Source organism: Oreochromis niloticus, linkage group LG7 (genome assembly GCF_001858045.2).
Source record: "Oreochromis niloticus isolate F11D_XX linkage group LG7, O_niloticus_UMD_NMBU, whole genome shotgun sequence".
Lineage (NCBI taxonomy): Eukaryota > Metazoa > Chordata > Actinopteri > Cichliformes > Cichlidae > Oreochromis > Oreochromis niloticus.
Window position 1 is genome coordinate 9,264,140 of NC_031972.2, and position 26,883 is coordinate 9,291,022.

Sequence of the window (26,883 nt, forward strand, 5' to 3'; positions counted from 1 at the left end):
ATTCATTTCTATGTCAAAACAGACTTTTAGGACAGTTTTAAAATCATTTAGAAAGTTGGTTGGTAGTTTTTATGTGATTGGCACAGTGCCTGGTCCTTCTAAAACTAGCTGTTGAGTTGTTTACAGGGACTGACTAAACCTGCCCCTAGTGTGCTGCTTACAGGCAGAAAATAGGATCTCATACTGTATGAGCCACACCACAAGGCTACTGGAGCGAGGTACATGGCACATAATGACAGACATGTTTCTGATTTTCTATCTGGTCTCTGAGGCTGGACCTTTCTTAGAGGGAAAGTTTGAAAAACAAACAAACAAACAAACCATGAGACCTCTGACACTTGTTTGATTTTGCTTTCAGATGACACCATGTTTAACAGAATGATTTTTATCCACTACTCTTTGGACTTAGACCACATTTTGGGTTATGTTTGGGTTAGCTTGTGTTGGTAGTCTGGATTGGTGATTAGTTGTGATCTAGCTTCGCTCTTCTCATCCTCCTCCCTTTGAACCAGGCCCCTTGGAGTCTCACACTCAACATTTAGCAATTATTTTGATGTAGTGTCGATATATTTCACTAATAATGCACCACTATCACAATACATATCCCACAGTACTTGGAAACCAATGATCTTCTCCAAATAGCTTTACAAAGCAATGCTTTGCAGAGTCAGGAAAAAAAATGAAGAAAATGCACTTTAAGTGAAACATCTGCAAGGAAGTAGCTTTCTTCTGGAGGTTTTAGTTTCTTAATGCCCTGCTAAACATTATGTAGACCAGCACTGAGGACAAGAAACTTTAGGATCAATGACTGGCCTTTACTTCTGCATGTAAGTCAAAGTGACAGGACATTAAAGTTGTTTAAGTGATGTAGTAGTCCTGTCACTTTTCACATTTTGCATTCAGATTTCAAAACTGATATTTCATTAAACATGTAACATCAACATGATAAACATGATAAAAACCATGGTTGCTATCAACATAAGAGAAACACTTTACCATGAAAACCTTCTTATGCATCCTGTATCATAAGCACAGATACAATACAAAATCAGTTGGACTGATGATTTTTAGTTTTGTACAGAGTGCTGGCACCTCAGACAAACACGCATCTGGGTCCTTGAACAATCTGATGACCGCACTGACACAAAGTTTTAATGATCAGCAGTGAGCAGCGCACAATCCACACATGCAGTCCTGTAAAAAACCAAATACACCTTTACCGCTGTAGGGATGAAGAGTGTAGCTAGCATCCAGGTCCTGCTAATCAAATACACTTGATTATCTGATCAGCATTAAGTGTGAGCATTTTTGTCAAAGCTGAGGTTTTGACAGTTTGTTTCTGTGGCGCATTTGAATGTATGTTGTATACCAAAGTCTTCCCAGGAGTGGGCGCCCCAGCAAATTCACCCCAAGCTCAGACCGTCCATGCTCTGAGAAACTGCAAAAAACTCAAGAACTCCACCTCAGACTCTACAAGTTCATAGCAAACACCTCAGACCAACTGTCAGCAGGGTGGTGGAGCGATGAAGATTTGGGCACCTTACAGTCACTGAGCAGAACATGAACTGCTCTGTATACCAAAGTGTTCTAGAGTCAAATGTGAAGCCATCTGTCTGACAGCTAAAGCCTGAATGAAACTGGGTCATCAACAGAACAATAATCCCAAGCACAGCTGCTGAAAAAGGAAAGAATCAGTGCTGAGGCCCAGTCAAAGTCCAGACCTCAACCCGATGGAAATGCTGTCATGACAAAACAGAACCACAAAAAGACATCATGATGGTGTTTGAGGGGCAGGGGAAGGCACAACTTTTTTCACAGTGTAGCTACTGATTAGTAAAACCTTTAACACAGAGCTACGCTTTAACAATATGTGTGTTTAATACCCTATTAATCATAGCAGACCCTTGTCGTCAATGCAGTGTTGCAAAAAAAGGTGGAAAATTACAAGTTTGACTAACGGTAGGTGTGAGCTGATTATATGACAGCAGAACCTCTGAGCAGGAGCACGACGTTTCAGTAGACACAAAGTGGCAGTGAAGTATGTCAATAGTGGAAAAGTGGATCATGATGGTGTGTGTGTGATACCTGTCTTTTACTGAAGATGATCTCATTTACCTCAGTTTTCTTTCTTTCCTGTCAGATTGTTCTTCTCCCTCTGTGCACACGCACATTGCCACCATCACATCTTGCTGACAGACGTGTGACCCTCCACCTCCACAACCACCTCACACCCCTTAACCCTCTCCCTACTGTGAAACCATGGCACTGTCCTCACGCTTAAAACTCTGGGAGCAGAAGGGAGGTGCAGAAATGCTGTGTGCTGCATTAATTCTAATAGCTGGTTGTGACTGCACACATGTGTGTGGGTGTGTGTGTGGTGCACTGATCACATAATGAGTGCTCCTCTGTTCTAACCCTGAGTCATCGTAGCATGTCACTGCTGTGGTTGGTGTATTAGTCATCTTGCATGTTCAGTGTTTGAGCTTTTTACAGCCTCATGCTGTCACTTGATATTTGCGATCTGAATCTGCTGGTACTGATATTTCTGTTGAGATACAAAATATTGAAGCTTTCCACAAATGGGAGCAGAACACTCAGCCTTATATGGCAGTATCATCACTCAGTTCATTCTGCTTATCACACGCTACCAAAAGACTGTACATAAAAGATGGTCATACTTAAGTTTAGGTTTTTTGGGGTTGTTTTTTTTAATCCATTTTTCAGCCTTTTTTTTCAGGTTGATTGTAAAGATATTTTTATGCTCAGTGACTCCAGCTTACAACACTGTTAGTGGAAATCCTTACAGAAAAAAACTAAATTGTCTGTCCCAGCTGATCACCGACAAGCTACAAAGTCTTTCCCCACAGTTCATACAAAAGGAAAGTAGGAGACAGTGATAACTGGAAACTGTTTTTCAGACTGGATTTTAAATGTGTTACAATATTAGCTCTTGGATTAGCTTAACATAAAGCTAATATTCAGTTTTATTTAGTTTGAACTAGAACTAGAACTAGAGGGTTTCTTATCTTTACAGAGAAGATTTAGGTTTAAACCATCCATGGAACCTCTGCTCAAATCTATTCTAATGCAGTCACAAGTTCATGCCAACTGCAGGGTTTTACAAAGCTGGCACATTTTCACTGGTTAGTCGTCCAATTTTGAGTCTGATAAAAAGCTTTGTCAAGCACACTAATGTGTATCCCAGTCTAAATTTTGCATTAGGACCAGACTTGGTACATGGTATGGGTAATGCATTACTCTTGACTGCTGCTGAAACAAAAACAACTTGGCATTGTACAAGCAAATTCATCAGCTGACTTCCATCTGCCACATTCTCACATCATGGCAAGATAGTCCATTCAAGTCAGGTATAATCAGGCTTCTCCCACAGTTTTTCATGATCGCACACTGTAGCTTCACACAGAATGCACTGACCTTTTCCATAGTCTCTATTGTGTCAGCAGGTGATAACTATTAGTTAAATGTCAGGCCTGTGGGCCCATTTCTGCTGGTATTTCTCAGCCCTTCATGTCACTCATCAAAGCCACCACCTAATGTAAAAGCTTGGGAAACAATAAAAGGCTTTTAAAATTGTTATCACCATTGAACATAATGCCTTTCATTGACTCACTGTACTCGCAATATTTACCAAAGTGTCTTTGGTGTGAGACCAGACATACAGCTTCCCTCTTTTGCAGAGCACCTGTCTATAAATTACAGAATGATTCCTTCACCTAAATGAAAATAGCACGAGGGGAAAAAACGGCTTACTCGAAGGCTCTGCCCTGCTGTGCCTCGGGTTCACTCCTCATCGCTACACCAATTCCAAATCCTCACATCTCAGGCATCAATCTAACTCCGTGAACACATCCCAATCACAAGTCCAGTAGGCCATAACTTTTTTAGAATTCCAGTCTTTTCACTACTTGTCCTCTGATGTGTACCTTCCTCCAGTTTTGTTTTTATTCCTCTTTTTGTATATACTCCTCTTGTCTGTTATTTATTCCTGCTGTCTTACTATTTCTATTTTTATTCCGTACAGTTGGTGCGGAGCACCCACAATTTTGTTGTACATGTACAATGACAATAAAGGCCTATTCTTTTCTATCCTATTCAAATTAACAGCCGTTTAAATTGTCACACATTGTCTTATTTGAAAAAACCCTCCAATGCCTCAGGTACCTCATAGCTGTTTATGACCCTGCATGGTGCTAAAAGTGCTGAAGGAAGCTAATTACAAAAAGGCCTTTAAAGGACTCACATTCATTTATATCCCCTGTGCCACACACTGCCTCCCCTTTTTGGACTTATTCTAAACCCTGTGGAGCAGTTTTGATGAACTCATGTTTGAGTGTTGGTCAAAATAAAGTGTTTTATAAGAACTGTAAGAAATCTCTTCTGCTTTCCAACAAATTTGTCATACATTGTCAACGTATGCATCTGACTTGTTTAACTCTCTGCTGAGCATGCAGTGCATGCCTAATGTGCATGCACACATGTACACTATATCCAAACCATACAATGACTTTCTATTTTGTTTGTTCTGCCTGAATCATCAATGGACCAAACTACAGATAAAGGAGGAAAACAAGCCAATTGTCACAACGGTACCACCTCCGCCTCTGTCAGTTCTGCCAGGCGGTTTCCTCAAGCAGCTGGTCAGAGATTCAGAGAAAGAGACCAAACATAAAGAGCCAGAGGTCAAAGAAGAAAGGCCAGTAAGTCATTCATTTCTTTTCCATCTCTCAATATCTTATTGAATCTTATAGATCTTAGTGTTGCCCATACTGGAGTTGGTCTGCAACTAAAAATGTGACTAGAGATTTAATTAGGCCACAGGTGTGCCTAATAAAGTGCCACCATCTCACTCAGTTGCCTCTGTAATGGACTTCTCTAGGCTGGAGAAAACAATGTCAGTAATGTGATGACAGCTGGAGAAGGGCCAGATGGGCTTCTTTGGATAAAACTCATTTTCTCTAGCTAATGCTAGCTTTGGCACTGATAGATTTAATGGAAGAGATAACAGAATGTATGGATAATAAGAGGTACGCACTTGGAGTTTTCTTAGATCTAAAGAAGGTGTTTGATACTGTTAATCATGAAATTCTATTAAAAATTTCATGATTAAAAAAACTGGAAAGGTACAGGTTTAGGGGAGTGGTTTTGGACTGGTTAAAAAGCTATGTAGGGAATAGGCAACAATATGTACAAATAAATGAATATAAATCTAATTTGATGGATATTGCTTGTGGTGTACCTCAAGGTTCAGTATTGGGTCCAAAAATGTTTATTATGTACATAAATGATATTTGCCGAGTATCGCGGATTCTAAAGTTTGTAATATTTGCAGATGACACAAATATATTTTGTTCAGGTGTGAAGTTGCCACAGGTTTTGGAGATGATCACACAATGACATTAAAGTGGTTTGATATAAATAAATTAGATAAAACCAAATTTATGTTATTTGGAAACCAAAAGAAAAATATAAAAAAAATTTCTTGGTCTGATCATTGACCACAAGGTCTGTTGGAAACCACACATTACTTATGTTCGGGGGAAATTGGCACGGGGCATTGCCGTCCTGGGGAAAGCAAAGCAAATACTGGATCAGAAAGCACTGCACATATTATACTGTGCTTTACTACTACCATATATGAGCTACTGTGTAGAGGTCTGGGAAAACCATACAGAAGTAATACACAAACAATAACAATATTACAGAAAAGGGCCATTAGATTAATAAATAATGCGGGATACAGGGACCATACAAATGCACTATTTATCAAAATGCAAGCTATTAAATTCCAAGACTTGGTGAAGTTTAAAACAGCGCAAATAATATTTAAAGTAAGAAATAAACTGCTTCCAAAAGAAATATGTAAATTGCTTATAGAAACAGAAGGTGGGTATAACTTAAGAGGGAAATGGAATTTAAAAATACAAAGTGCTAGAACAACTTTAAAAAGTATGTCTATCTCAATAGTGGGAGTGAAATTATGGAACAGCCTAAGAGAAGAAATAAAAGAAAGTAACAACATAAACCAGTTTCAAATAAAATATAAAAAACAAATTTTAAACAAATATAAGAATGATGAAAACGGGGTTAACCCAGGACGGTAATGTTGTTGGTAGTTTAGTTTAGTTTGTTTCATAATTTGTGAATCTGCAAATGTAACCATTCTGTCTTTATTTATATGAAAGTAACTATACTGTACAAATAAATGAATATGGGGCTTGTTTATTTTTTGTTTTGTTTTTTGTTTGTTTATTTTGTTTTGTTTTGCTTTACTTTTGCTTCATATGTTGTTTGTTTAATTTAAGACTAAAAGAAAATTAAATGAATGAGAGGTCACACTTGAGGGGGTATGGACAAATAAGTGTATACTTCTGCCTACTCCTTTTCAAACAAAATAATGGAATTATATTTTGTAATGATTGTGAATGTACATGTTTGAAATAAAAATGAACTGAACTGAACTGAAAATGATCTTACCTGTTAAGGCACATAAACTGCTTGTTACCTAAAATAGTGGCTAGCTGGCTAAGCTAATAATACTTGCTTACTAATGTTGTTACTAATGCTAATCGTTCAAACACTTGGAAGCATTTAATATAAAAGCTATAGAATTCACATTGAAGGCACAAACAAAAGCACCAGCAGACTGTGACACATCACCCACTATTTCCAGTAGCATTACTACACACAAGTACAATGCATGCATAACCTTCAGTTAACAGTCAAAGGAGGCCTGTTACTTTTTTCTTCCCACTACAGCCAAACAAACTGAGTGACAACCTGGTGCAACAGTTTCTCCTCCCAGATCAGACTCCTCCAATCCTCGAGGCAGAAATGTCCCTGCGGGCAGAGCAATTCAGCAACAACAGCAACAACAGCAAACCTCAAGGACGCAACTCAGCACAGCCAGATGGCAGGTCCTCATCTCAGTGCCACATAGTGACTCCTGACTCTGGGGGTAAACCTGAAACCAGACCAGAAGTAACACCAGAGCCCCCAAAGCAGAAGCTGCAACAGTGGGACAAAAGGCCTGAAAAGAAGAGCAAAAATATGGAGGAGCATACAAAGAAGGAGAGGATAGAGGAATTTGGGCAAGGAAAGGAGAAAGAGAAGGGGATGGAGGAGAGGCAGGAGCCAGAGGGAATGCAAGCAGAGACAACTGTGACAGAGAATGCCAGGAAGGAGGTATGTATGCTTTTGTCATCCAGTCTTACAGATAGTCTGAGGCCTGCAGAATACTTGGAAACTCTTCTACATTAAAATAATATTTTTAATGGATTTTTTTCCTTTTCGTGACACCTTTTCGTTTTAAAATTAACATTTAAATTCCAATAAAAACGTATCTACTTCATGCCCTGCATTCAGATCCCTCATCTGCCTTAGTTGAGACATTCACGAGACATAGACAGTAAAAAAAAGTGGATGTAGCTTTGAGGTTGGAAAAGTAAAGCCAGTGGGGAAGTGCCTTAAACTTGCATTCTGTCTGGAGGCCATTAGATGGTGACACCTATGGCGGTTCATTGTTCTACTTGTTGTGGGTCATACGGAATAAAAATAAACCTAATTTGTAGGGTTGTATGTTTTTGATGATACTGTATTTGACACAGGAGGATTAGCTGTGGTGTTTTCAGTTTGCTCAATAGCTAATGACTTGTCAGCTGCAAGTCATGAAATGAGCTTCTTTTTCTCAGCAGTGCGCACACAGCGAGTGACTTTTCTCTGCCAAATCTTTACAAAAGTGTTAGTCTCCTCAAATGTTTCTGAATTGTCGTGGTGTTTTTAGAGAGAAACCTGAGGTAATGCTGCATTATTTTTCCTTAGTAAGCCTGCAGTGCTCTCTCTCACACTCACTGCTCCATATTTTTGAGCTACCAATTCATGCTGCACTCAGTAGAATGTTGGATTTTACTGAAGTGAACTTGCTGCATCTTTGTATATAAATTACAACATATTGTTAGCAGGTCACACTGCTATCGCAATATCACAATAATTTGCCCATCTTAGTAAAATCTAGTAGCATATGAAATGAAAAGATCCAATTTTCTTCTATTTACCTGCTGTGATCCAGTGTAGCTACTTTCCCTCAACCTGTTTATTTCTATGAACAAAATAAAATGCCCTCCATAATAATAATTTATAATATAATATCTAATCATAAAGGTGGCAATAGAAAAAAGTACATTACTAATGAATATTGATCTTATAGAACCGTAAGCACACTTTCATCAGTTAATATAAATCAGAATCTTGAGCTTATATTAGCAATCTGCATTGTTCATGCAAAGCAACAACTCAACAAGAAGTAGTTTTTTACACTAAACAAATTGTGAATAAAAACTGAATGCAATGATGTGGAGATGGCAAATGTCAACATTTTATTCAGAATAGAACATAAATCATGGAACAAAAGTTGAAACTGAGAAAATTTATCATCTGAAGGGAAAAATATGGTGATTCAAAATGTCATGGTGTCAACAAATCCCCCAAAAGTTGGGACAAGGCCATTTTCACCACTGTGTGGCATCTCCCCTTCTTCTTACAACACTCAACAGACGTCTGGGGACCGAGGAGACCAGTTTCTCAAGTTTAGCAATAGGAATGCTCTCCCATTCGTGTCTAATACAGGCCTCTAACTGTTCAATCGTCTTGGGCCTTCTTTGTCGCACCTTCCTCTTTATGATGCGCCAAATGTTCTCTATAGGTGAAAGATCTGGACTGCAGACTGGCTATTTCAGTACCCGGATCCTTCTCCTACGCAGCCATGATGTTGTGATTGATGCAGAATGTGGTCTGGCATTATCTTGTTGAAAAATGCAGGGTCTTCCCTGAAAGAGATGACGTCTGGATGGGAGCATATGTTGTTCTAGAACCTGAATATATTTTTCTGCATTGATGGTGCCTTTCCAGACATGCAAGCTGCCCATGCCACACACACTCATGCAACCCCATACCATAAGAGACGCAGGCTTCTGAACTGAGCGTTGATAACAACTTGGGTTGTCCTTGTCCTCTTTGGTCCGGATGACATGGCGTCCCACAGTTCCAAAAAGAACTTCGAATCGTGACTCGTCTGGCCACAGAACAGTCTTCCATTTTGCCACACTCCATTTTACATGATCCCTGGCCCAGTGAAAACGCCTGAGCTTGTGGATCTTGCTTAGAAATGGCTTCTTCTTTGCACTGTAGAGTTTCAGCTGGCAACGGCGGATGGCACGGTGGATTGTGTTCACTGACAATGGTTTCTGGAAGTATTCCTGAGCCCATTCTGTGATTTCCTTTATAGTAGCATTCCTGTTTGTGGTGTAGTGTCGTTTAAGGGCCCGGAGATCATGGGCGTCCAGTATGGGTTTATGCCCTTGACCCTTACGCACAGAGATTGTTCCAGATTCTCTGAATCTTCGGATGATGTTATGCACAGTTGATGATAACTGCAAAGTCTTTGCAATTTTTCGCTGGGTAACACCTTTCTGATATTGCTCCACTATCTTTCTGCGCAACATTGTGGGAATTGGTGATCCTCTACCCATCTTGGCTTCTGAGAGACACTGCCACTCTGAGAAGCTCTTTTTATACCCAATCATGTTGCCAATTAACCTAATTAGTGTTAATTGGTCTTCCAGCTCTTCGTTATGCTCAAATTTACTTTTTCCAGCCTCTTATTGCTACTTGTCCCAACTTTTTTGGGATTTGTTGACACCGTGAAATTTTGAAACAACATATTTTTCCTTTAAAATGATACATTTTCTCGGATTAAACTTTTGATCTGTCACTTACGTTCTATTCTGAATGGAATATTGACATTTGCCATCTCCACATCACTGCATTCATTTTTTATTCACAATTTGTTTAGTGTCCCAACTTTTTTGGAATCCGGTTTGTACATATGGTTGATCCGTCGTGGTGAAGAGAGAGCTGAGTGTAAAAGCAAAGCTCTCAATTTACCAATTGATCTACGTACCTACCTTTAACTATGGTCACGAGCTGTGGGTAGTGACTGAGAGAATGAGATCACGGATACAAACGGATGAAATAAACTTCCTCAGAAAGGTTGCTGGCCTCTCCCTAAGATGGCCAAATTGGTTCGGGCAACTAAGGTGGTTCGGGCATCTGACAGGGGCTCAGAGTAGAGCTGCTGCTCCTCCACATTGAAAGGAGCAGGTCGAGGTGGTTCGGGCATCTGACAGGGATGGCTCCTGGGCACCTCCTGTGTGAGGCCCCGGGGCAGACTCAGGACACGCTGGAGAGATTAAATCTCTTGGCTGGCCTGAGAACCACTTGGTGTTTCCCTGGACATGCAGGATGAGGTGCCCAGGGAGAGGGAGGTCTGGGTTTCTCTGCTTAGGCTGCTGCCCCTGGGACCCGGCCCCGGATAAGTGGAAGAAGATGGATGGATAATTTTCCTTATTTACACTTATATGTTTTATTGTTGTCCTCATTTATTCTATAGTCTTCTGTTTGACTGTCTGAAAGCTGAGCTTTGAGCTCACAGGGATTTTTGACCTCATTATTTGAAAATTTTGCAGAAAATAAAGAAAAACACAACACTTTAAGTGTGACTTCACTAGAACTAAACTCTGAAAGCAATGGTTTTAATGCCATGGCACACTGCAAATGGCTTAAATGATCATGCATTACAGAAAATGTGCAGCCAAAAAGCGTTTACTGTTCTTCTCTTTGTTCCTCTCATGCTGCTTTCTCTCAGGTTAGGGATGTATGGTATGAAGCTGGAACTGTGTGGTACGTCGACAAGGATGATTTCATCCGTGGTATGCATTGAAAACAACACACACTCACACACTACAGTATTCATGCTAGCTATAAGTACATTTTAAAGAACATTTAACCTCTAACAGAAACCACAGTTACACATGGATGGATCTATAACTGCTGACTCATTCACACAAAAAACAAGTCTTGATTGTAGCCTTGAAGATCCTTGATATTTCCACACCTTAGTTCACAGTGTGTCTCTATGTATGCTTTCAAAGACATAACTTCATTTCTCCTCTTTTCAGCTACTCAGCTGAAGCCAGATGAAGGCACACCAGAGCTCCCCGAGGGCCGGGTGAGGGTCCAGCTTGAGACGGACGGCTCAGTGCATGATGTCTCCGAGTATGAAGTTGAGAAGGTAGATCAGACCTTTTTGTCTTTAAGTGTCCTTCTGGTTCTATTATTGTCCAAATCATAAAAAGAATTTGCACATCAGCTTGTCCTTTGTTTCTAATACTCGGCAGTAAAGATATCCATCGCAGGTCATTTTAGTGAGCAACAAACCTTTCTTTAAGATACAAACCAGATGAGAATTTCATATGACAAAAAGGTCAGCATTTAAATGTATCAGCAGAGACCAATTAACGCATAAGCTTTGGACATTTAGCACACATTTGCTTAAAGTTAAAAAAATTTTATACCACTCCTTATGTTACAGTGATGTGAAATTTCAGGTCTTTTAAATATATGATTACTGCAAACACTGCAAACAATATATGAAACATTTTTCATCGTGCACTTCTCCTTTGAATAACACACATATACAGTCATTAAAAAAGGAAAGTACAGCCTCTGTCAATTCCAAGGTTTTACATATCAGGAAGAATACAAAATCATTCTGGTCCTCAGTAGGTTTTAAATTGGGGTACATGCAACCTCAGATGAACCAAAACACAGGACATAGGACATATGACAGGACCTTGTCATCATTTATTTAACAGTTTGCTACTCACATTTGTTGTAAGACCGGAAAGGCATCTTGGAAGGGTTATAAGGTCATATCCAAACAGTCTGGTGTCCATCATTCTACACTGAGAAAAGTAATTTTATGTTACTCACAAATGGAAAACTAGTGGAAAACATTCAAGACATTCGCCAGTCTAAGGTTAAAAAACCTCTTCTCCCTAAATACATAAGAGAGCAAATCTGTGCTTTGCAGAGGTGCATCTAAATTGTTGTTGTTTGTATTTACTTACACAGCATGTCTTGTAGAATTTACTGGAGTCAGCAGCAACAGCATAGCGCAGTCATATCATGTCTAGTGACATAAGGCAGGAAAAGATCAGTAAAGAAACAATTTTCCCCACCCAAAACACAAATCAAATGAGAAGTAGAATAGGTTCAGCATGACGAGGTTCAGACGGTGTTCCTGAAAAGAACCAAGTGAAGTTTGTGGTTCTGGAGATTTACTGGAGGTCTCAAGGGGATATAAGATGACAATTTCATTCAAACTGGATGAAGGGTTTCGGAGTTTCAGCTCCTTAACATGTGCCACCCACTTCTGAAACGGACCAAAAGTATTTGGACAATTGAATCAAAGCCTATTTCATGGGCAGGTGTGGGCAATTCCTTTGTTATGTCATTTTCAGTTAAACAGATAATAGTGCTGGGGTTGATTTGAGGTGTGGTGCTTGCATATGGAAGATTTTGCTGTGAAACAAATAACATGAGGTAAAAGTTGTAATGTGTGGCTGTGTGACAGGCAGGATGAAGGACCCAAATGCAGGACTCATACACAGACACGTATACTTAAAGTGGCAGCTTTATTTGCTGGGAAATAATCCATAAAATAAACTTATGAAAAACAAACGAGGAAATGAGAAACAGCAGGAGAGCACAGCTGGGAGTAATCAAACATGACGAGACAAAGGGGAAGCAAAACTCAAAACACTGAACACAGGACATGAGACACAAGACAGGCATGGAGATGTAGACTTGACTAGGAGAAGACACAGGAGATGCACGACATAGAGACCGGGGAGACTAGACAAGAAAACATGTAACACAGGGGAGGCAAAGAAACAAAATCCAAGATCTAAAAATCACTAAAATACAACCAGACACTAACTGAATCAAAGAATATTAATAAACAAAACCAAAACCACTGAGTCACAGGACTCAGGACCATGACAAAATGAGCTCTGCATGCAGGTGAAAACCTAAAAACAAAAAAAACCCATCTAAGAAATTGCTACAATGTTAGGAGTGACAAAATCTACAGTTTGGTACATCCTGAGAAAGAAAGAAAGAATAATTTAATTTATATAAACAAAACTGAAAAACTGAAATGATCTTAGTTTTTGGTTAATTAGCATTTTCATTCAGGATGCTGAATTGAAATAGTTTGAAAATTTGTATAGACATAAGACAGAAGAAACCTGTTTTCACAGGGTGTAATCTGTGTGAAATCTGAGACTAACTCTTTCACATTTGAACCAATTAATGGGGATGCTGTTCCTCCACAGTGTAATCCACCAGAGCTAGACCTGTGTGAGGATCTGAGTGACCTGCAGAGCGTGAATGAATGTGGAGTTCTGCACACACTGACCAGTCGAGCTAAAGCAAATCTTCCACTGACACATGCAGGACCAAACCTGGTCAACTTCTGGCCCCCGTTACAGACCCACAGCAAGGTAAAATTTGCACACATTTACAGATCAGTAACCCTATGAAATTGCAAAGCTTATTAAGTATGTGCAACATTTTATGTTTATCTTCTTTTTTTCTCTATTAGACCCCAAAGTCACGGCGAGGGGAGTCTGTGTGGGATGCTCCTCCTGCCCTGGCTGCCCTGGTCAAACGGGTCTACATGTCCATGGTTGGCACCAGAAGGGATCACAGTGTGTGTGCATTGGGACGCAGCGGGACGGGCAAGACCACGGCATGTCAGGCCTTCACACATGCTCTTATCAAACAAGCTGGCACAGCAGGAGACAACATGAGTGGTGAGCGTGCAGTGTAAAAATGAAAACTGTTTAGGTTTTTAAAGTGTTAATGATCAGCACTAAAACTTGAAACTGGTACTAGTCTGTCATTTCAGTGACTGAGAGTGAGTCGCTACAACTATGAATCTTAAATGAATCTCATCAACGTTATATACAGTGTTAGCTTTTACTTATCAACATGTAAGAAAAACGATGAAAAATAACCTTGCAGGGAGTTTGTGGATCAGAATGTGATGTGAGAGACTGACAGTATCACACAATAAAGATTACTTAAAGTTAATACGGCTAATGTAAGCTATTAAATTGTGAGGTGCACGTAGTGTTTTGTTAAATAAACTATGACTATAACTATGTGTGATATGTCATGTCTTATGTTCATAGCAGATTTTATTTAAATCATTTTAAAATCTGCTGAGGAAGGATTATTTTTAGTCTGTTCTGAGAGGTAAAACCTTCGATGTAATAGAGGGTGTCCTGTTTTTAGCGAGCCTGTAGGTTCATTTTGCGGGCTGAAATGTTTGCTTCAGCTTGTTTTCCTCAGGTTTCTTTTTCTCTCAAAAGGACACCAGTTTCTGTCCACACTTCCCTACAGTGATTATTGCTATTTCGTTCACTAGTGGAGCGTGTTCAGGCTATGTTCACTATCCTGAGGTCTTTCGGCTGTGTGAGCTCTAAGCACAGTGACGCGTCGTCTCGATTTGCTATGGTTTTCTCATTGGACTTTAACCATGCTGGACAAGCCGCTGCTGGACACCTACAGGCATGTAGCGCAGACACAAACCCATGTAAGTTAGTCAAACATGGCTGTGTAAATTGTGATTCATGACTTCTGTTCCTTTTCCTCCTTTTTGTCCTGCCTTTCCATCATTCAGACCTTGATGTTGGACAAATGGAAAGTGTGCCAGAAAATTCAGGGAGAAAGTAACTTCCTGGTCTTCTCTCAGATGCTGGCAGGACTCAGCACAGAGATGAGGTAATCTCCAGTAAAAGGCAGATTTGTTTAAGAACTGCACTATATATTTAAAATATTTAATGATGCCACGGGAAATTTACCTTCACATTATGAAACGTTACTGGCCCTCAAAGTATATATTGTAGGGTTGGACTCAAATCTGTCACTTTTTTAATTTGTCCAAATTTTCCCCAAATTTTTAAGCCCTCATAACTTCTTATCTTCTAGTTGTAGTCCTGCTGAAGCAGCAGCAGCTGAAGGTGTATGTTGCAGATTCTTCCTTTATAGTGCTACTGATTTGCCACATAACAACCTATTTTCCCATTTCTGATTCTATATTAGGATTGAACTGCAGCTACACCAGCTCTCTGAATTCAACTCCTTTGGTATTGTTCATCCCACCAAGGTACAGTAAGTGGATCAGAAGGGTCTCTTTTTTTTGACTGCTATATCACACATCATGGTATAACAGGCAACATAAATGTAAGTGGAGAAGTCCAGCACAGGGCAGTTCTGTTTTGCATGAACACAGGTGTAATGCTATATTCAGTGGCAACTGGGAAATATTCATTTGTAACATCCGGCTAGGAAAAATCAATGAAAATGAATAACGTGGGTAAGGTTCTCCGCCCTAACCTTCACCTTTTATGATATTCCGTGGAAGAGGAGCATTCACAGTGACCTTGCGTATTTGCTGATTATCAGAAGAAGAAACAAAGGAAGTCAGGAGAAAGTTGTGTTTTTCCCTTTTCATCTAAAATGGAAATCACTTTCAGACTTTAGACCGTTTTTTTCTGGATCCGCTGTAATATATGACAACTGATGGCACTGCTGCATGAATGCTGCTTTGAACATGTGTTTTTCATTAATGCCATCGAGTGTTTACAGCAGAGCGAGTAACTAATTTAAATATTGTATATTTTGCACTTTTTTTGGGCTTTTCTGTCACCTGTTCTGTACACTGTGTAACAGCCAGAATCAGAATAGTCACAGCACAGCTACAGCTGTGGTCACAGCCTCAGAGACAGCTACTGTTCAGAAAGTGTTCTGATGTATGGAACTACTTAGTGTTGCTTTGCATTGGGAACCATTAGTGTGCTGGTCCATTCCCTGTTTAATAAACTGCTAGCTGTAGTAGAATTGCTCTGTGGATATTAAAGGAAAGAGAAAGTACTGAATTTACCCAAGATATTTAAACCTACAGGAAATGTTAATAGAAGGCAAAGAGATGCAGATGCAGCATTTTCCTCAAAAATGTTTAAGTTTCTGAAACAAAGTTCTTCAACATGAAATGCAACATCATAAATATCCCTTCCCCTCCTACAGAAAACAAATAAATAAAGTGCAGCACTGTCTAGATGGGAAAACAAGTAAAGTAAATCAAACCAATAATTATAATAAATAATCTTAATTTTATTTCTCCCCAAATATCCTGAGGCTGAGCTTGCAGCTTGGATCCCACTGGCTCTGGGGGGTCTTGTGCTTGCGTAGACTGCACAGAGCGAGAAATGGTTCTCCTGAGAGAACCGTAGTTCTATTAATAATCCTTCTAGTTGAAATGAGTGCTGCTGAATAGCCCAAGCCAGGGGTTTCACCCACTCACAATGTAGCAGCTCATATATACTCGTACTATATCAGAATGCTGCTGAGGAACACCAAAGTAGTCAACAAAACAAACCCTTTTGTATCTCTGTAGATCATAAATCTGTACTTTGTGTGATAGCTGAGAAAAACTAAATAGGAACACAAGCGTTCACTAAACGTATTAGGATGGGGTCGCTGCATTTGGCACAATGACAGAAGTCAGTTAATGAACAATTCTAATTTAGAAGATTGACCAACACTTCTGTTTCAGTTCAAAGTTCTGGGTGTCCCTTTGCCCAGCATGCTTGTGTGAGTATGAGGCTCTGAGGTAATATAAATGGAAAAATGAGTCAAAACATAGAAAGTGCAGTGGTCAAACCACATGGGAAGAGAGTTAGACTGTGATTGGAGATAAGATGGAAAGATGTGACTCAGCTGTTCCTTCACCTCATTTAATTGTCTGGCTGTCAGAAACAGAAAAGACAGACTGTCCTCTCTCTCTTTCTTACTGTTCTTAGGTGGAGGAGAAACAGCGTGCATCCATTGCTTTCACAAAGCTGCTGAGTGCCATGGAAACACTGGGCTTCTCACCCGGCGAGCAGAAGGCGATATGGCATGTTCTGGCTGGTATTTACCATCTGGGAGCTGCTGGGGCCTGTAAAGGTAACATAGTGATTCACTGTGAGTCACACAGTGTTACTACACGCACACACTCTCATACACACACACACCTCCTGTCTGTAGCTCAGGAGGTAGAACCATGGGAAGGTTGCTCGTTCGATCCCTGGTTTGGACAAGACACTGACCCCAAGACACAGAGTGATTCTCTTTTGGAAAGCTTGATAGTTTAGAGCTAACACTCCACCACCGATCCAGTTACTTTAAATTTCTCACTCATTGCTGAGCCGACCTCCACACCATCACTAATGTTCAGTGCATGCTGTCATAATCACATCCTCTTTGAGTTTTCCCTTTGGTTGTGCAGTGGGCAGGAGGCAGTTTATGAACTTTGACAGTGCTCAGATGGCAAGCAGTGTGCTTGGATGTGAAGGTGATGATCTGCACACAGCAGTATTCAAACATCACCTTCGACAGCTTCTGCAGAGGGCCACCGGGGGCAGCAGAGAGAGGAGCGGCGCTGCAGAATCGGAGGAAGGTCAGATGCGCGCACACTAAAGCCAGCATGTGAAAAACAGCAGTGGAAAGTTCAGAGAGTGTTTGAGGATGCAGTTGCACATTATCAGTGCTTTCAATCTCTGCTGATCATTACAAAAAACAAAACAAAGCTCATGGAAGTGAATAGAGAGATTGCTTCATTAATATATTTTTATTGGTTACAATTTTTCATTTATAATTTTTGATATTTCATTATTCAGCTTACTGCTATGTTGAAAAATAAAGGCCATCAGTGCAGACTCCAACTAAACACAGCTCACTATTCTCCAACAGTTTTGATTGTTTAGAGGGAACTTTACCATTTTCTGATCCAGTGACAACTTCAAGCATCTTATTACAACGGCTAATGTGTGGCACCATCTGGCATATGAACTGGTGTTTATAGAATGGGATCTTTATCTTTGGTGGTCAGTACAATATAACACATCAGCACTACAAAGAATTCACAGAATTAAAGCTACTCATGTAAGCCTCATTGCCTTTCCACCACCAAAACATCTTTCCTTCAGCCAAAAGATACAATCAGCAGACCTGATTAGTCCGTGAATAATCTACCCAACAACACAGGTGCAGTTTGTTGCTCAAAATCTGACAAATATCACCAAAAGGTCATCAGTGACAAATAAAATTAAATGAAGTGGTGACCTGATGTGTGATATTGGAGGCGCAGAGTGCTGAAGTCACAGCAGGTGCCTATATATATTTTACTCGTAGCATTTGTTGACTTTCTAGTGTGAGAGCTGACACGAAGCCTCACAAGACTTAGCCAAAGTGCTATCAAAGCCCTGCTTAACTTCTAAAAAAAGATCAGAGGCCCCAAAAAGCAGGGATAAAAGATACCTGCTTTAACCTCTTAGAGGTTCCAGATTTTCTTTGAGTTGCATTTTAGAGAAAGCACAACATGCTGTAGGAGTGGATTTATCCTGATAAAGCCTTTAAGGATAAAGGAGAACATTAAACAACGCAAGTAAAAAGTGTGTCCTTATTCACTTTGTTGTGCGCAGGTCCAAGGCTAACAGCTGCTCAGTGCCTCGATGGAATGGCTGCTGGACTTTATGAAGAGCTCTTCACTGCCATCGTGTCACTCATCAACAGGTCTGGATGCATCTCACTAAACACACGATCCACAGCTTTATCACAAGCTCTCGGTCTGCCTTCATAACTGCTGCCTAACAAGGCTTCATGACTTTAGACTTTGTTTTAAGATGGCTTGTCGTGCTTTTTCTTATTATCTTTAATATATTTTCTGCTACAGTGATTGATGTTTGTATTAAACATGGCCAAAATTATCCCTGCAATCAATCTGAGTCTGAAAACTCAATTTCTGATCACTTTTCTACTCTTGGCTCTGTATGATGTCACAAAGAAGGGATATCTCTAATATGATGATTTCAGGCTCAGGACCACTTATGCCGACTGTTCAAAACCTTCTATTTTTGAGAGCAGCCAGTAAGAAGACAGCTGGCTTTCAAAGAAAATTAAAACAGACTGCTTGTTTCATTGAGGGGTGGCCTAATGGCTCGGTATGAGATTTTAAGGATTGCTTCGAAAAAATTTGAAGTCCTGGAGTTGAAAATGAGGGGAAATAAATGAGAGGAACTAATGTTACTTTCTTTTTCTCAAGCTACATCTGTGGGTACCAAGTTTGCAGACAGTCTGATGCATTGATCTGTACTGCTGTTATCTGTTTCCAGCTTCATGTACTTATGGCAGCCGCCTGTTGTTTTGTGTAATTACCACGCTACTGAGGGGGGCCTTATCACATGATCATCCTTCCCTCTACAGTACATACATGCATCAGATATATGAATGAATAACAAACATATAAATAACTGTAAAAATCAATCGGGCTGTGTTTCATGGGCAGGGCGCTGAGCAGTCAGCAGCTGATGCTAGCCTCTGTGATGGTGGTGGACACGCCAGGCCTGAGGAACCCACGACACTCAGCAGAGGAGAGAGGAGCCAGCTGGTCCGAGTTCTGCCACAACTACCTACAAGAGAGGCTGCTGGAGCATTACCATTCACATACGTTCACACACACACTCGAAAGATACGCTCAGGTAACTCAGTGTACAGTTACATCTTTCAAGCTGAGTGATCATCTTCTGTGAGTAATGCACACTTACACATAAAAACTCAGTTTCTAAAGCCTGAAAAGAGTATTGAGAAGATGGACGGAGTACTTTTAGGTGCTGATGAATGTAGATATAACGAGACAGGAGGACTGATGGAGGATAGTTAGTGAATCGGGACGTGCAGAGGATTAGTAAGAAGGAAGTGTAGGGAGCTGTGAAGAGGTTAAGTTGGTCCAAATGACATACCTGTGCAGGTACAGAGATATCTGGGAGAGAGGGCAGTGGACTTTTTGACTAGACTGTTTAACACAATCTTGAAGGGTGAGGAGATGCCTGGGGAGTGGAAAAGAAGTGTACTAGTACGGATTGTCAAGAACAAGACTTGTGTGCAGAGTTGTAGTAACTGCAGAGGGATAAAGCCGATGAGCCATACCATGAAGCTATAGTCAAGACTTGTTGAAGCTAGGTTAACAAGAGAGGTAATGGTCAGTGAGCAGCATGAGTATGGCCTCATGTTGAGAAAGAACACTACAGATGTGATGTTTGCTTTGAGAGCATTGATGAAGTACAGAGGAGGTCAGATGGATCTACAGAAATCAGATGATAGGGTACCAAGAGAGGAAATGTGACAATGTGAGGAAGTCAGGAGGTACAGACAAGTATGTGAGGGTGGTCCAGGATGTGTATGAGGACAGAGAGATAGTGGTGAGGTGCGTGATACAAGTGACAGATGGGTTCAAGGTGGGGATGGGTCTCTGTGAACTATAATGTCTGCAGATGACATTAACATCTGCAGCAAGAGTAAGGCACAGGTGGAAGAGAGCCTGAAGAGGTGGAGGTATGCTGTGGAGAGAAGAGGACTGAAGGTCAGTTAAAAGAAGACAGAATACATGTGTGTGAATGAGAGGGAGACAGACGGACAGGTGAAAGTGCAACAATCAGAGATATTGAAGGCAGATGAGTTTAAATATCTGAGATCAACCATCCAAAGCAACAAACAGTGCATAAGAAAGGTGAAGAAGAGAGTCCAAGCAGGATGGAATGGGTGAAGGCAGGTGTCAGGGATAATTTTTGACAGAAGGATAGCAGAAAGAGCTAAAGGGAAGGTTTACAAGATGGTAGTGAGACCTGCTGTGATGTATGGTTTGCAAATGAGGTGGCAGAGCTGAAGATGTTCAGTTCATTGGGAGGGAGTGAGATGGACAGGATTAAAAATCAGGAGTTTAGATTCAGAGAGGTGAGGCTGAGATGAATGGAGCATATGCCGATGAGAGATAGTGGATATATTAGACAAAGGATGATGAAGATGGATGTAGTGAAAGAGGACATACAGAGGTTTGGTGTGATAGAGGACGCTGGGACAGGGTGAGATGGAGGCAGATGATCTGCTGAAGGTGCTTCCCAAAAGGAAGGACTTGAAAGAAGAAGATATACACCTCAGTCTCATTGATGCTGTAAAATAATGAGTACATACAGGATAAATACAGTATTATGTAGACATTCATGATCCCAGGAAGATCCTAATTGCTTATAATATCCCTCTGACTTCTTTATTGAGGTCATGAGGTTGAAATTGCTGGTTTTGATAACAGTTTTGACTCTAACATTGAGACGCCAATCAGAACATTGAGTCACATGCACTGTTTTTCAAGTTTCAAGTTTTTCAATGAATCATTCTTTTGACAAAACCTTAAAGAGATTCAGTTTAATCAATAACTCATCTAAAACAATGAAGAAAAATACAGTAAATGAGGACAGAAATCACATGGGCATTTCCTTTGAAAGATTAGCAAAAACGAAAAAAAATATTCAAATAAAATACTGTAAATACAGGCTTTGATTACCAAGTTATTATTCTACACAGACCAAACAGCTCCATATTTAAAAAACAAAAGTAATGTCCATATCCACGCTGCTGAGTGCACCACTATTTTCCTCCTCCGACACACAAACTGAAATCAGCTGATTGTAGCGAGAGTGCAAGAACCGATAAGCGGGATCGACAGGCAGGCAAAGTAACGATTCCAAGGAATTGAACTACTACGATTCCCATCCTTAACTGGAACAGACTCACTATTATCTGAATTTAACAAACCCTGTCACCTTTTTTTTTACTTATTTATGTTTTAGTCTCTTTTCTTGTGACCCAATTATTGTGTTTGAGACCTTGATGCCATAACTTTTGCCTCTGTTTTGTTGCCCCCTCTTGTGTACCAGTAAAAATGCCATGCCTTTCACTGGTTCAGGTTCAGCTTACAGCACTTAAGGTCTGAGTGAGAGTTTTCATAGCTAATCCCTCTTTGGAGCTTTAAAACACAAGAAAATCAATAAAATAACAATCTGTATAACAATTACACACATTAAAAAACAGAATTCCAGACCAGAGAAGATGTTTCTCACATGTGCAAGTGGCCAGAATGGGATTCACACACAGCAATTTTAAAATGTCAGCCACACTGGAATGTGTCCAGGATCCTTTCTGCTCAGTCTTACTAACACCAACTTTAACAAAAGAGTATCAGTTTTACCCCCTGAACCTAAGCCCTAACTGGTTTTCACTGAGTATGCTAATATCTTTGGGATATCTTCACAGTCGTGATGGCATGTCTGTCGACACACAGAAATGAGTTAAACTGATTATTACTGAGTGAGAAAAGTGCATAGGTGAGAAAAATACATTTGCCTGAAAAACTTTATGTATGTTTTGTCTGCTGCAGGAGAAGGTCCACGTGGAGTTTGAATGTCCAGAGACCAGCCCGGCCGAGGTGGTCTCTGCCATTGACCAGCCACCTCCACAGGTACACAGCAATGTGACATAAAAAAGACGTAAATGTGGGCATGAGGATAACGGCAATGCCATCTTACCAGAAGTCTGATGTTTTCAACTTTACTCGCAGGAATCTTAAAGTTGTCTCATTTAAATTTCTGTCATATGATAATAGCTTTGAAGATTCCAGAAATAACTTCTGTCTTGAAGGCATGAGGCCTGCCTACTTCTAGTTTTATCTAAAATCATCTGCTTCCCAGCTGCAACAGCCATACTAACAGTTTATCAAAAGTTGACAAACTTGTCTGAGTTGGGTTAGATTATTAACAGAGGGAATAGTTTCACCAGCAGCACCGACAACTGGAGGTTGTTATGTAGCCTGAGAGGCGCACCGAAACTTTTCCTCCCTGTCATTATTATTACAGTCTGTCCTTACTACTCCCCTTAAAACAAGCCAGAAGAACAGTGCTCGTTTGCCAGAATTTATCTTGTACAAGAAATTACATGTACTGTGACCGATAGAAAATCATCATGCTTTAACCCAATGTATGCTTGAAAAGCACGTGTGTGTGTGTGACTTTGTTTCAGGTCCGTGCAGCAGATGAAGACCCCAGAGGTCTTTTATGGGTTCTGGATGAGGAGATGGTGACGCCAGCCTCTTGTGAAAACAGGGCCGTGGAAAGAGTGTGCCACTATTACAGCGACATGGGTAAAAAACACACAGAGAGACTCCCTGCTAGTGAAAATGTGAGCGCCATATAACTTAAAGAGTATGAATTAATTGTGTTTCTGTTTGTTTGTCCTTGCAGTGCGACAGTGTGAGCAGCTGATGCAGTGTGAGGTGAAGCACCTGATGGGGTCTGATCCTGTCCGATACGATCTGGCTGGATGGTTCAGCCTTATCCAGAACAACCCATCTGCTCTGAACGCCATCTGTCTGCTCCAAAACTCCACTGTGTAAGTCAGAGGCCTGGGGGCTGCCCCACAAGGATGCCGTGTCTAAATGAATATCTTCTAGTAGGCTCCAGTTGGCAAATGGCCCTGGGAAATCTTTTTACTAAAACAGTGGTGAAAGCCTTTCAAACAGTTAAAGGGTGTGTTAGATGTCATTAATGGGTCAAAAGTCTGTATATCCATCTAAAACAAATTATTATGACCCTGTAAAAGGAACAGGTTTTAATGATAGAAACAGTGCTAATATAAAAGGACGGTTTCCTTTCCTCTGTCAGAAGTCATCTTTTTATCTTGGTGTTTAAACTGAAAATATGCACAGACTTGTACTGTGTTTAAATTAGATTAAACTAAGATAAGAAAAGTCTTTATTAACCCTTAGGGAAACAAATTCAGGTGTTTTGGCAGCACAGAAGAAAGAAAATGTACAGAAGGGGAATGTTTTTAATAACTTCTCCATCTGGACACTGTCTTGCTAAGAAACCATTTTAAAAACTAGCAATGAGCACAGATATTCATCTCAGCAAGCATGAACCACTGCTCCACGACTTTCGGAGTTCCTTGCCCAAAAAGTTTTTATTTGACTTCATGGAACAGACTGCCCATATACTTTTGATGAAGTAATTAACAACTGTTAATTAGCAGGTATGAAGAAGTGTGATTCATACCTTTAAAGTGAATGGCAGGGCTTTTTATCATTTACTCACAGTACATACCAGCTACACACTTGTAGTGAGTGCAGAAACATGTTTTTGACATTCTGTGATAGCTAGGTTCTCTCTCTGCCCTTCCCAGAGGGGTCGTGAAAGCCATGTTCACCCCCAGAATTTCTCTGCCCCCTCTGTGTCGCGCTCTGGGGGGACTAGAGGGTGGCAGCCAGCGCTCTTTGCAGAGGAATGGCACCATCAGGAAGACATTCAGTGGGGGAATGGCAGCGATACGCAGACACTCCCAGTGTATTGCAGTAAAACTCCAGGCAGTAAGTTTCCAGAGCATTCACTATCATATTCTTATCTATGTCTGTAGTGTAACTGGATTCCTTCCCTCTTTACTGCTTTTCCCACCATGCAGGATGCTCTTATCAATCTGATCCGTCGAGCCAGGCCGGTGTTTCTGCAGTGTGTCAGTGCAAAGACTGACAATGGAAGTTTTGACATCCCAGCCCTCAGGGTGCAACTGCACTCCACACAGATCCTGTCAGCTCTGCAGCTATACCGCATAGGTATGCATGCTCATGCATTAATGTTTCTAGCTGTAACACTGTGTGTAAACTAAGTACAAAGTTATTAGTGACAATTGTAGGGTTAGGGTTATTGTTTTGTTATACCTACATGTTTAAAAGGCAAATATCCTGCAATAAAATACATTATCTTTCAGAGTAAGTCACATGTATTTGTTTTTGCATTACTATTGCACTATTATATGGAATCTATGACACCCAACATATACATTAATGGCAAAACTACTAGCAGCTTGGTATTCCGATATCTGAAAGAAGCAACTCCTATCACAACTAGAGACTGACAAGGTGAACACAAAACCTGACATCACGTCAGGGGGGAGATGTCATTATCCCCACACAACAGATACTCTTGGGTACCAAGCCATCCATCCATCCATCCATCCATCCATCCATCCATCCTTCTATCTATCTGCCCTTTTTCCAAATATTCCTGATGCAAATTAAAAAATTAATCTGTGGCCATGTTTGTCTGCAGGTTATTCAGAGCACATGACTCTGGGGGATTTCAGGTGTCATTTCCAGGCTCTTGCTCCTTCAGTTATGAAACGTTACGCTTCAGTGTTTGTCAGCCACGATGAGAGAAAGGTCAGATGGCACATGGCTGCAGCTCCCTCTCTTGTTCAGCATCATGTCTGTGAGTAAACACCTTTTTTTGTGTTTGCGTGTGTGTCAGGCAGTGGAAGAGCTGCTGGTTGAATTGGATGTGGATAAAAAGAGTATCCTCGTGGGTGCCAGCCGGGTAAGAACATGTTTGTACTCGAACAGCTGAATTAATTTCGTGCTGATATGGCTCATACATTTTTTCCCCGTTGTGCGTTAGGTGTTTATGAAGCGAGGTGTGTTGTGCTATCTGGAGCAGCAGAGGGAGAAGCAGGTCACTGGTTGGCTGGTCCACCTACAGGCTGCCTGTTTGGGACATCTTGCCCGTCAGAAATATCGCAAACTCAAGGTACTTATTTTCTGTGGTTTTTTTATGGGTGCTTTGTGCTCCTTGACCTTTGACCTTAGCAAGTAATCATTCAAAGTGCAACACTAGTTATTGCATAAATTATTGTACTAGTATAATAGTGTTTCAGTTTAAGGTAATATCACTTTAAAATGAATGTGTCATTACTTTTTCATTCTATAATTGTTGGTTCAGGTCTCGATGAAACTTTTTTATTTTTTATTTTTTACATTTTGTTGCAATGGCATTTAATGGTTTTATCTGTCGCTTTAAAAGGAGACTGAGCTAAGCTGTAGGTTAAACTCACCCATTTTGTGTGTGTGTGTGTCTGTGTCTGTGTCTGTGTCTGTGTGTGTGCGTGTCTGTCTCCAGGTGCAGCAGATGGCGGTCAGCTGTCTGCAGAGGAACCTGCGGGCTCTCAGGGTCGTGTCCAAGTGGAGATGGTGGAAACTTTTCTGCAGACTGCGTCCTCTCCTTGATGTCAACATGGACAATGAGAGGCTCAGGGCCAAAGAGGTACATGATCACAATTATCAGGTGGTGTTCAAACATTTTGTGAAAAAATGTATTTGCTTTTTTGCAGAGATTTAGATTAAAAGAATGAAGACTGAGTGACTGATTTTCTTGTTCAATGTCTCAAAATTAAGGCAAACCTATACATGTGTATTTTAGTAATATGTTTCTTAAATGTATTCTTATATATGTATTAGCATGAATCTTTTAGCTTTAGGAGTTAAATGGAAAGCATAAGAGTTAAAGCATCTTAATCTGGTAAATAGCTTACAAATCTTAGAATATCAACTTATTAACATTGCAAAGAAAAATAGTTTCCGCTTTAAACTCTCTAGCCCATGCTTATCAGGGAAAGGCAGAGGGCTAGATAATGCGTTCGTTGAAAGGCAGCAAAGCATTTTTTGGCAAACATTCAGATGACACTGTAATGCACAAAGCCACAAATGTCTTCATGTATTGTAGAGTCCTGGATGGAATATCCTATACACTATCAGTGCTTCACTAAATGTTCGCAGAATACCACAAGGTGGAAACTATGTGGGAATCTCACAAGGCGATGTCCTTAACACCACTGTGGATGTGCTTAGAGCTGTGTTACTGTGTTTTTGTATTTTTTCTTATTTGTTACTCTTATTTTAATGTAATGCAATGAAATGGCAAGTGAGCAGATAGAAAGTACTGTGCAAAAGTCTTGACTTACTATTAATTATTTTATATTTTGATAGGAAAAAGTGGAAGGAGTGGACTAATGTATTGAAACATGTGCAAACATACATGGAAATATAGTATATGAGACCAACACAGAGTTTGTGCAATTATAATTAACTTGAAAGTGAAAGGGTATGAGCACCTTTAATCTTCACTGCAGCTTTAAGCAGTCTTCAGGGGTAGTCTAAGGAGCTTGGAAAGAGAAGCATCTGGACTTCTTTAGGTTTCTTGAAGA

The 26,883-nt window shown here is 40.4% G+C and overlaps 1 protein-coding gene and 1 long non-coding RNA gene across 4 annotated transcripts in view; one reads left to right on the forward strand and one right to left on the reverse strand.

Annotated features, from left to right (window-relative positions):
- myo18b (myosin XVIIIB) overlaps positions 1-26,883 on the forward strand; it is a 58,172-nt gene that overhangs the window by 493 nt on the left and 30,796 nt on the right. For both annotated transcript variants that reach the window (XM_019360756.2, XM_019360757.2), the window contains exons 2-24: positions 2,141-2,298; positions 4,575-4,718; positions 6,778-7,203; positions 10,721-10,784; positions 11,034-11,146; positions 13,254-13,421; positions 13,523-13,733; positions 14,351-14,493; positions 14,606-14,706; positions 15,028-15,091; positions 16,788-16,932; positions 17,255-17,425; positions 18,450-18,540; positions 19,313-19,505; positions 22,238-22,318; positions 22,876-22,996; positions 23,097-23,244; positions 24,034-24,217; positions 24,310-24,460; positions 24,957-25,066; positions 25,155-25,220; positions 25,302-25,430; positions 25,800-25,943. In XM_019360756.2, the coding sequence (XP_019216301.1) occupies positions 2,260-2,298; positions 4,575-4,718; positions 6,778-7,203; positions 10,721-10,784; positions 11,034-11,146; positions 13,254-13,421; positions 13,523-13,733; positions 14,351-14,493; positions 14,606-14,706; positions 15,028-15,091; positions 16,788-16,932; positions 17,255-17,425; positions 18,450-18,540; positions 19,313-19,505; positions 22,238-22,318; positions 22,876-22,996; positions 23,097-23,244; positions 24,034-24,217; positions 24,310-24,460; positions 24,957-25,066; positions 25,155-25,220; positions 25,302-25,430; positions 25,800-25,943 (3,207 nt within the window). In that variant the 5' untranslated portion in view covers positions 2,141-2,259. The remainder of the gene's footprint in view (positions 1-2,140; positions 2,299-4,574; positions 4,719-6,777; positions 7,204-10,720; positions 10,785-11,033; positions 11,147-13,253; positions 13,422-13,522; positions 13,734-14,350; positions 14,494-14,605; positions 14,707-15,027; positions 15,092-16,787; positions 16,933-17,254; positions 17,426-18,449; positions 18,541-19,312; positions 19,506-22,237; positions 22,319-22,875; positions 22,997-23,096; positions 23,245-24,033; positions 24,218-24,309; positions 24,461-24,956; positions 25,067-25,154; positions 25,221-25,301; positions 25,431-25,799; positions 25,944-26,883) is intronic.
- LOC102078914 (uncharacterized) lies at positions 11,056-12,574 on the reverse strand. Of its 2 annotated transcripts, none has more exons than XR_265880.3 (3): positions 11,985-12,574; positions 11,742-11,819; positions 11,056-11,185 (listed from the first exon to the last, which is right to left on the reverse strand). It is a non-coding gene; the product is annotated as an uncharacterized LOC102078914 (long non-coding RNA). The 2 variants fall into 2 exon arrangements; XR_265879.4 differs by having other exon boundaries at positions 11,164-11,296.